General features: G+C 35.0%; 1 protein-coding gene across 1 annotated transcript; it reads left to right on the plus strand.

Moving 5' to 3' along the window:
• Nucleotides 1-2404: 2404 nt before the first annotated feature.
• On the plus strand, nucleotides 2405-6738 carry LOC149552148 (Tetratricopeptide repeat (TPR)-like superfamily protein). The gene is made up of 6 exons (XM_089787626.1): nucleotides 2405-3041; nucleotides 4380-4684; nucleotides 4819-5016; nucleotides 5142-5232; nucleotides 5512-5773; nucleotides 5869-6738. The coding sequence occupies exons 1-6, from the start codon at nucleotides 2671-2673 to the stop codon at nucleotides 6229-6231; spliced, it is 1590 nt and encodes a 529-aa protein (XP_089643752.1). The 5' UTR covers nucleotides 2405-2670; the 3' UTR covers nucleotides 6232-6738.
• The last annotated feature ends 4735 nt before the right edge of the window (nucleotides 6739-11473 follow it).

Below are 11473 nucleotides of genomic sequence, written 5' to 3' on the forward strand. Positions count from 1 at the left end.
TAGGGACCTATTTTTATTTGTTTGAATGAGTCGAAAGGGGTCATAGGATAACTTATGACCCCTTTCGATGTATTTCATGACAACATGTGTCCCTAGGGGTCCTAATACCCCTATTTCATTTGTTCAAATGGGTCGAAAAAGGGGGCATATGATAACCTATGATATAAAGCCCATAACTACTTTAAAATTATGTTTCAAGTTAACATAACCCTAATTTGCTGATTTTCTACTACCACTTAAGGCCATAGTTTGGTTGACCATGATCTTGCACATACCCATATATTTTCAAGCTAAACCCTAACCAAAGTCGTAAAATAATTGGCATATTAGTGTAAAACCATTACATTTATGATTGGAAAACCATAGACTCCAAATAGAACAAAACAATGTTATCTTTATTTCATATTTTGTTGCATGATTTTATACCTTATGAAGCAAAAGAAATCGATTCAGTCAAACCTTGGATGACATACACATAAATGATGAGTGGGGAAGCATTTGCAAGGAAAAGATTTTCCAAAGCAACACAAATTTGAGCATTTTAGGACTTATGAGTTTGTAGGGTCTTGCCATGATATTTAAGGGCTTGGTACACAAGGATAATGACAGAAACCCATATCATTCAATGCAAAGAGAAAGGATAAATAATGGGTAGAGGTTTTCAAATTTGTAGACAACATGTATGATAGCTAATCCCAAAACTAGTGAAAAAAATTGACACATTATTGCATACCAAATATATTTCATGAATAGAAAACCCAAAAATCCTAAAAGCACAACAACATGTTCTCTTTATTTCACATTCCATGCAATGATTTCATAGCACAAAGAGAAATAAATTAAGTCCAACCCTGATGACACACAAATAAATTATGAAAGAATACATCAAACTGCAAGTGGGGATGAGTACATATATGAGGGTTGCTAGTGCTTGGACAATATGTATGATGCCTAATCCTAAAACCAATAAGAAAATTGACACATTATTGTATAACACTTACGTTTCACGAGTAAAAAACAATAGATTTAGAATGATAGTTTATACCCATTATGCTAAACAAATAATAAGCCATTTTTTGACCAATAACGTATACCCATTAGATTTCATGAAATAAAAACCATATATTCCCAATTATAATATATACACATTACATTTCATGAAAGAAAAATCATATATTCCAAATTATAATATATACACATTACATTTCATGATTATAAACCTAGAGATTTTGAATTATATTATATACCCATAAAATTTATCAGACAATGAACCAAACAAACCGAGTATTAGTCCATACCCTTTATATTACATGATTAAAAAAAGACTTGAGATTTCAAATGATAATTTAAACCCACTTAATTTCGTGAGAAAAAAACCACAAATACTTAATAACAATGCATAAAAATTATGTTTCATGATTGAAAACCCAAAGATCCCAAATTATAATTCATATCTTTTAAATTTAATGAATAAAGACCATATATAACAAATAATAATGCAAACACATTAATTTCATGAGTAAAAGATTGGGAATTTACAACAAAACAACAAAATATTCTCTTTCTTTCACACCACACGTGATGATTTCATAGTATGTAGCAAATAAGATTGATCGAGTTAAACCCTTGACAACATACAAATTGAAGATGATCTGATACATCAAAGTGCTCCTAGAAATGATTAGAAACAATGCTTACAAAAAAATGGAAAGGTTAAATTCGAGCAAAAACACTACTTATTGTTGCATTGCAACCCTGATGGCATGTAGAGAAATGTTGATTGCACAAAATGTTCGTTGGAATAGGAATTCATGGGAAAAATAATTTCATAAACAACAATATTTCCAATATTTTAGAGCTCTTTCATTTGCATGCATTGGCCCCAAAAACTTCGACAACATGTCATTCCCAATGTGAAGATGAGTGGTAAGGTGTTTATGAATGGGGTGAAATGATTTTAATGTAGGTTGAATAATTTTTTTGGAAGACCTTGAATGATTTAATGAAAACTTCATCCTAATGCTAAAGTGGTCAATGATTGTGGGTCCACAATCAATTTCTTTTATAGTTAAAAACTTTTATCTTTTATAATTAAGAAATTTATATTTTCTTTTGAATATTTTGTAAACAATTAATAACACACAATTGTTCATGTTCTTGAAAACATTTTGCAATGACCACCTTTTGACCTTTCAATAATGGACCATCTTTACTAAGAGTTCCCATATATTTATGGAAATATTAATTTGTATACGAAATTAGTGAGTGCATATTCATTCACTGCTTTAAAAACAATAAAAATAGAAAAATAAGTTAGCGGTAGGGTGTGAATGGTAACAACCACAGGTTTTATTCGACTGCTCGCATCTCAAGGATATCAATGATCATAGCTTTTATCTTCCCTGACAATTAATTTAATACATCACAGCCATTTTTGGCAATTTGCGAAAATCGATTTGCTTCGCAGCTTCCCGCGCTTGGGTTTCCGTCTACTCTCCCCCCACCCCCCCACCAATTCTTATATTAAACGCTCCGGATGTTTTCCGTCCCCATTCGCAAATCAATCTTTCCCTCCACCTTCTGAACGCAGCGCTTCATCTCAACCCCGTTTACTCTCTTTAAAAACACCTGTTTCAGGGGTAATTTGTAAAGCTTACCCTCGATTCAACAATGGCTTCTTCTGGAGCACCTGCCGAGGCCACTAAGGTCGAGGATGTGATATCGGCTGAAGAAAACTTTCAAAAGGAGCCCATTGAAATGGGGAAGGTACCGCCGGAAAGTTCTGCTCTCGTCGGGGCCCCAAATGGCTCGGAAAATCAAGCTGATGCCAACTCCGTCAGTTCGCCGGTCGAGGGATTGGTGAGCGATTTGGATGGCCAAAACATCTCAGCTGCTGCAAATGGAGATGTCGCAGAGGGTTCAAAACCCTCTCTTAAAACCCTAGAAGAAGCGGACGCTCTTTTCGACAAGGGTCGCGTTGCTTTGAAAGAAAATGACATCATTCAGGCCGTCGATTCTCTGTCCCGCGCACTTGAGATTAGGCAAGTGTCTTTTATTCTGCGCATCTTTTTCTCGCTTGTTTTTTATGGTCTATCTAGGAGTCAAATCTGGGGTCTCCTGGACACTATGCTCGACATCGGTGCTCTGTCACACGAGCTATAGCCCCTTTGTTGTTGTTGTTGTTCAGATCTTTCCAACGTAACAAGTTCAATCTCATCATATTTGTTATATCAACAGCTTACGCATTTTTCCATTTAAGCCGAATGTTGTAAATTTTTCACTTTTATAATTTAGAAGCTTAAATAATCTCCAATTTTTGGTCTCCGTATGTATTAAAAGGGAAACATGTTATTTCTGTTGATTGTTAGTACATTTTAATCAGCCCTGAATTAAGTTGGAGATAAGTTCGGTTGGTCAGAGCAAACATTTTGGAAATTATTGGGGCCTATGTTCTTTAGAACGAATTCTTTCAGAGCCAGCATTTTGTAACTTCAATTTTTTTTCGTCTCTAATTTAGGCTACTTAAAGATTAGAATCGTTTTTTTGTTTAGGGTATGTATCTTGAAGCGAAACTCCGTTTCCATTTATTGAGATTCAGGTATCTCCATCACCAATTTTGTAGCACACGCCCTCCCCTGGCTTGTTTTTTCACAGCCGTATTACCGTGGAAGTTGATTATAAGCGCGAGTCCTTTTTAGATACCTCCTCTTTAGAGGGGTCACTGAAATTTGTTTATATCTTGCTACTCGTTTTCTGTATTGTTGGTCCTAATCTAACCTTGACATATGTCAATACAGAGTTTCTTAATTAAATTGGTTATTGTGTTTGTGTATATCTCGTATTTTGTCTCGTAAACTCTTGGTCCTAACCTAATCTGGACGTATAACACGTATAGACGTTTCTGATTCAGAGGGAAATCAATTTGATTTTGTACAGGATTTCTAAACCATTCATTCATATTCTCATTTATACCACCAGGAATATTAGGAGCCAGAATGATTCTTAGTTTCATTTATGTTAATAAATGATCATTGTGTGTTATAGGCTCATGTTTTAAAATGCTTATCATCTTTATCTCAGATTTTGGGTTGTGCGATTTCATTTTTCTGGAAATGAGTACTTCATGATTTATATGTAACATGGTCAATGAAAATCAGAAAATCTTGTTTTAATTTTGTCTACATTTTACTTCCAATAAATCGGATGCTTTAGACGAGAGCAGTACGCTTACAAGCTGATTATTAGCACCCAAACTAAAGTGACAGTTATTTAAAGTTCAAAGATAGTGCTTATTACATCCTTCATTTTTTCTGCACAAATTCTGGTGTTTTCTTGCAGATATTATAGCAACATGATTATTGATTTTTGTTGAACTGTAGGGTGGCTCATTTTGGGGAACTTGCTCCAGAATGTGCTACATCATATTTTAAGTATGGTTGCGCTCTTCTGTACAAAGCACAAGATGAAGCTGACCCCTTAAATGAGAGTGTTGCTTTAGCAAAGAAGGCACAGACAGCTTCAAAGAATGCCACAGATGGGGCTTCAGGAAAAACTGGGACGATGGAATCTTCAGAAGCTATAGCTAGCGAAATGGCCGGAACTTCTGTTACTGACGTGAAGGAAAAAGCCCCTGTCAGTGATAACAATGGAAAAGGATCTGTCACAGATGAGAAGGATGATGGAGGTATTTATCTTTGCACTTGTTGCATTCCTTTAGGCATTTACTTCTACAATGAGGTTGAATTTCTGGATCTTGGTATATTGGTTGTCTTTAGGGGTAGACTTTAACAAATTATCTTGTTTGTTTGAATGAAACAGAGGAGGAGTCTGAAGGAGAAGAAAGTGATGATGAAGATGCAGTCGAGGGTTGTGGCGAAGAAGATGAAGAGGAAGAATCAGACTTAGATTTGGCATGGAAAAATCTGGAAACTGCTAGAGTAATTCTTGATAAACAGGATGATACTATTGAAAAGGTAGATGTTATAAGCGCTTTGGGGGATGTTTCTCTGGAAAGAGGTAAGTTGATGGAACAATGTTGCAATTCATTGCAAGCAATCAGAATTTGTTTTCAGGGAACTTTTGATTTCAAGGTTGCAACACTATTAATGTACTTGCTTTCAAATGCTTTTGCTTGTGTGCAGAGGATTTCTCAACTTCTGCAGATGATTACTTGAGAGCTCTGTCTATTTTAGAAAAAATGGAGGAAGCACAAAGTCGTCATATTGCTGAGCTGTATCCTTAATGCTGCTTTACCCATTATAAAGCTAAAATGCAGCTGTGTGATAGATTGTGGTATTTTTTAGATATAGGGATCTGATTGTTTTTTTTAGATTGACATATAGGAATCTGATTGTTTTTTTTGATTGACATATAAGGATTTGTTTTTTTATTTGATCGACATATAGGGATCTGATTGTTGTTAATATGAAGTTTATCAATATCCTGTGCATGCTGAATTACTACACTTTCAAACTTCTGCTGCCTATATGTTAAGTCTTAATTTATAAATAGATGCTTCAAAATATCTTTGGCTCTACAGATGCAGAATAAGATTCCTGAAGCTCTTACTTATTGTCAGCGGGCCCTTTCTATATGTACATCTTGTATGCAGACATTGACTGAAAAGGTTGAGGCATCCAAGCTTGAAATGGCTTCCAAAGATGCTCAAACAAGTAATGGTTCTTCCGGAGTTAAAAATGATTTAGAACCTGCAGATTCAAAGGAAGAAGACATTAAAATTTTCAAAGGATTAATGGCCGACCTTTCAGAGAAGGTAAATGGTTATATTAAGGTTTTAAGCACGATTTGTCTTGATTGTATGCGTGTCTAGTAAAATGGGTAAGCTTATAAACAGGTTGTCACTTACAGGTTGAAGATCTGAAGCAGATGATGACAGAACCACCATTATCTGAAGCTATGCAGTTTCTTCATGATAAGAATGATGCTGAAGATAAATTTAAATTTGCTTTTAGTGGAGACAATTCGAAAGAAGCAAATGTAAGCAACAGTTTCGACCAGCCTAAACTTGCCAGTGGTCCTTCCAATGGAACCGTCACTCATCTTGGTGTTGTAGGGAGAGGTGTAAAACGAGCAGCACCAGTTCCTATTGATGCCTTTCAACCAGCTCCCAAGAGGCTTTCCTCAGATCAAGCTCCCACAGAAAAGACCGTTTGTGCTGCTATGGAAGTGTCTGAGACAACTTGTCAAAATTCTGAAGGCCAGGGAAATTGATCTTGAAAAGGAGTCCGTGATTCCATTGAATTCCATAACAAAGTGCCATCGTCTAGAAGCTGAATTTGCTGAGAATTTTTGTTATTATCATAATGTGGGGATTCAGAAGCGCCGATAATATGCTCTTTAGTTCTTGCTGAATCTGCAATAAGAGATACCATGTCTACCACTGGAACCCGCGTTGGTTAGCTTTGAATGGTAGAACACGCAATTTTGTATTAAGTTTTAGCATTTGCTTAGGGTTAGAGACAGTTCTAAATTTACCTGTCGGTTATACTCGATCTTCATATTGCTTGTAAAAAGCTTGCTATGTCTACTATGCCTTTCTGCAAGGATAATCTTGTCTTCCTGATTTGAATTGCTTTTGCGTTTCTTGTCGAAAAGTGATGTCTTTTTATTTAACTCATCCGTTTCCAGCAAAACTATTGGATATTGGACTGACGAATAGTGTTATGCTATTTTTGTATTTTTTATTTGTTTATCTGAAGACCTTTTTAATTCTTGCAATTCCAGGAGTTATGATTAGTGGTATTATCGATTGAATCATTGCTTTGCCAAATATAGCATTATGCAATGGTATATATGACTTGAACTAGTTACATTATATAATAATAATAATAATAAGAATAATTTTATTTGTTTTGTATTAATATTAAGTTGTTCTTATTCAATTTCTTTTGTAGGGCAAAGTCAATGTTAAGTGTGTGGGAGGCCATAGTTCATGTGTAAGTGTAATTTGTATTAAAGATGAAGATTTTAATAGAAAATCTACAAAATGTTAAAAATCAAACTTTGAAGCCTATTTTTAGCACGCGAGATGCATATAACAAAGAGTTAATGCTGAAAAAGGACAAATGGTGAACTTTTGCAAAAATCTGTGGTCTTCATATTTTCAGAGTGCATTTTGATTGGAATAGTATATATTATAATATACATGGATTAAGGGCAAACAATTTAAGTGCATTTTGAATGGAAGATTATATATCATTATATATATGGATAAGGGTGGACAATTTAAACAATAATTATATATATAAAAATAAATTAGAAACTTTCATATCTAGGAACCTAGATTTCCTATGTGGGATAATATATATTACATTTTGATTTATTGGATAGATAATGTCGCATGAAACTACTCTATGTTTTTATTATATAAAAGGTGCAATTAAAGATTCTTTTATTGTGTACAACATTAAATTGTGTTCATAGGTGTATGGATAATTTATAGTAATATAAATTATCTTGTATTTGTTATAGAAAGGAGTTATTTTACTTCACTAATGCAAAAGGCAAATGTTCAATATTTTTAGGGTGAAACACTGTGTCTTCAATCATCTATTGACATGAGGTCACCTCTCATGCCAAGCTTGCAAAGTAAGATCATGAAATGACTTGACATGAAGTCATCTCTTATGTTAAGCTTGCAAAGTACAATCATGAAATGACTTCAAGGTTTCTTCAAATTTGGGTACTTGCTAAGTGAAATGATGTGATATGTTGGTAAACACTGAGGCTTGTGTTGTTGAAGATTTGACAATGCACTTGTAAAAATAAGGCTTTGCATTGTGCAATGAAATATTATTATTATTTGGCTTTAAACTTATTAATTCGACTACTTTTAAGTTTGAATAGAAAAACTTGTGAATGACATAGGCTCTACTAGATAAATCTTAATCATTGGCTTGCTACACAAGGCACACTTAAAATCAACAAGAGGCTAGTTGTTTGAGTCAAGCAAGTAAACATTCACAATTACTTTCATCCAACTAAGATACTTATTTCTATTAGAGAAAAAAGGTTAATTCAATTTTATTAATTATTACTTTTTCTCCCTTCTTAAGATTTCATTTTATGCGCTTTTTGTATTCTCTATTTAATAATTAATTAGTATTTATTAAATAGCTTTTACCTTTTAGGTTACCTTTTGTAACTTTTTAGGTTACCCTTACGGGTTTCGATCTCTTTTTATAAGGATTGATCTTTTGTAATAATCAACACCTTATTTTTGTTTGAGAATACAATTTGCATATTTTTAGAGCAAATCTTTGCCTCGTCTTTTTCTTCTCTGTGACAGGTTTTTTACATGCAGGTATTCGAGGGTTTCGTGGATTTGATTTGCATATTTGCTCAAATCTTTCATGGTATCAGAGCCAGATTTGTTGTAGCTTGTTTAGTATTTGGAGAAAAAGGGAGAATGAGGGTTTGATGGATCAAATATGGAGTTTTTCAGGGATTTCTTGGTAAATAGGAGGGTATTGATTTTCGGAGCAGTTTAAGGCCAAATAGACTTCACAGATGGATTCAAAAGTTGTCAAAACCCCTATTTCCATATAAAGTTTGTCCATTTTGGACAACGTTGATTCCTGAGACATTTTTTAGTTGCCTAGGTGGTCGTACGACCTCTTGCATGCATCTTGAGGCGATTTTTTCAAATAACAATTAAAAAAGACTTAAAAAATGATTGCAACAACATTTTTCGGCACCGCAGCCATTTTTTGACACTAACAACCTCTTTATCGAGCGTTGCAACCTTTTCATGGCGCCAATCTCTTTTTTTTGGGCACTGTTGCTGGATGTTGCCATCGGAAGTTGCTGTTGACACCAGACGCCATCGCCACTATAAGATGTCGCCATGCTGTCGCAACACATCGTCACTATTGCTGCCGTGCCATTGCTGCTCCACCACTAGTGGCATTGTCGCCCTTTGGCCCCTTTGCCTCTGCCCATGTAGCGTCACCGACACTTGCCACGTGTTAGGGGCCATGTCATTTTTTGGGCCCACTACCACGTGGCACTGCTGCATGGCAGTCTTTTTTTGCTACGATGACTGACACACTGTCAATTTTAAAGCAGTAAAATGCTAATGTTAGCATGACGTCAACACTACATCATCCCTCTCGCATGTCCTTCAGGTCCTTTTTTGACCTACTATTGGGTTTTTCACAATAACTTGAGCATACATAGGTCTTTTTTCGATTTGAAAGAAGCATTAAAAAGTTAGTTCTGAGACAGAGACAATGGCGTAAGAGTTTTTTGGTTTTGATGCAGTTTGGTTGTTTGTTTGGGCAGTCAAAGACAAGTGTTTAGTTTTTCATTCTGGAGGGCATATCTTGAGCATCCCATCTCCATTCTTTGAAAACGTTATATTTTTGGAAAGTTGGTTCAGTTCTCTTTCCAAAAATGCTGGTTTATCTTCTAGATTCTCCTCCATGCTCTTTCTATCATATTTTTTTCTTTATTGCAATATGGTGGATATCTTGGGTGTTTCAGGTTTAGGGATAATTTTCGTGGCATGGAATCTCTTCTTTTGGGCTGCACTATTTTTTGTAATAGCTCTTTGCCCTTTCTAATAATTGTTGATATCATTTGTAAGCATGTTTATGTAAACACACTGAGATAAAGTGCCACTCGTATTTTCAAGATCTTTTTCTTCATTGTGACTTATTGTACTCACACTACATTATAAAGTGCCATGGAGGGATAATTGTTTGCCTTTTAGTGCTCTCTTCTTTTGTCAAGTGAGTGTCCCTTCTACGACATTAGCCCCATGATGTGTCGATGACACATGCCTTTATAGGTGTCTGTACCTCTTCCTCACTCTTGATGTTCTTGGTTCTTTCTCTTTTGCAGGAGTTATTGGTCCACTTTTCCAGTTGTTTGTCACCTCACCCTTGTCTGCATTAGGGAGGGTTCTTCTATTAATTTCCATACTTCCTTGGTTCGAAGGAGTGAGCTATGTATTTATTTTTTATTCCTATGTACTAGGTAGATGCAGTGGCTGGGTACCTATGCATTTCGATGAGATGGATCATTTACCATACAAACACTCTTCTTTTCATTCCTACTTTGGTTGCAACCTTCCATGTTCGATTGATTAACTCTTCAAGCTTTGGTGTTTTATGCCATTTGTATCTTCGAGTTCAGTTGTTTGCCTTGCTATACCTCCTGATTTGATGCAGATTATAGTCTTCTCTATCTGGCCAAGTTCTATTTCAGCGAAGGTTCTTCATATCAACGATTAGTTTTGACAGAGCTTTGCAACTTCTACATGCTTCAGTGGTTTTCTTCATGATTGCTCTTTGTTCCTATTTTTTGGAACAATCCTCTAGTTGGAGGCTTCTACAGTCCTTCACTAGGTTTTCAACTATTTCTTTTTGGAATAGAGTTTTTCCCATTGGGTTTTCTCTATTTTCCCGTTTCATAGAGATTTGGTTGCAATTGGGTACCTCATTAGGCCTTGTTGCCAGGACCCAAGTTTGCTCTCAACATTGCATTGTAGTTTCCTTGTTGTTTCTGCATTGTTTGTAACTAAATTGTTGCTTATCTCGGGGGGTGTTAGAAAAAAAGGTTTATTTAATTTCATTAATTAAATTACCTTTTCTCCCTTGTTAGGATTTTGCTTTATGCACTTTTTGCATTATCTATTTAATAATTAATTAGTAATTATTAAATAGCTTTTACCTTTTAGGTTACCATTTGTAACTTTATAGGTTATCCTTTGTAACTTTATAGGTTTCCCTTTGGGTTTCAATCTCCTTTTATAAGGATTGATCTTTTGTAATAATCAACGTCTTTTTGTTATCTAAGAATACAATTTGCATATTTTTAGAGAAAACCCTTACCTCTTCTTGGTTTTTTCTTCTTTGTGACAGGTTTTCTACATGTAGGTATTCGAGGGCTTCATGGATTTGATTTGCGTATTTTCTCAAATCCTTCAATTTCTCCCTACAAACCCTAATCAGGGTGCAAATTTACATGGAATTGCATAAGGGCACCAATTCATGGGCTAATAAAAACATTACAATGATTTTTCCAACCAATGAGAAAATAAGACACTGTATAATTTAATTGATTGTGCTTGAATTTGAATTGTTTTGATTGGAGAGTACATATAGTACATCATCATCCATATCATGTAAATTTATTTAATCATTTGCTGAAAAGTATCTCTTGATATTGGATTGATGAAGGGTGCTCCCCTTAATACCATAAACACACAACAAGAACAAAGAAACAACAACAAATGCGAGAACAAAAAAATGAATTTTTTTATTTACGTTGCAAATGCGGAATTACATAATTCACAAGTACAATATGCTAACCCACACGGGTGCCTTCATTACACTAATTTGCAAGACTAAGTTGTGAACTACTACCCAAAGTTGTCCTAGACAATGTTCGGGCCTTTCTTAAATAGGCAATTTTATGCCACCCAGGAAGGTTCTAGATGCTCAAACTT

This window comes from Cupressus sempervirens, chromosome 6, assembly GCF_028749045.1.
Source record: "Cupressus sempervirens isolate cs-2001-9-10 chromosome 6, ASM2874904v1, whole genome shotgun sequence".
NCBI classification, from domain to species: domain Eukaryota; kingdom Viridiplantae; phylum Streptophyta; class Pinopsida; order Cupressales; family Cupressaceae; genus Cupressus; species Cupressus sempervirens.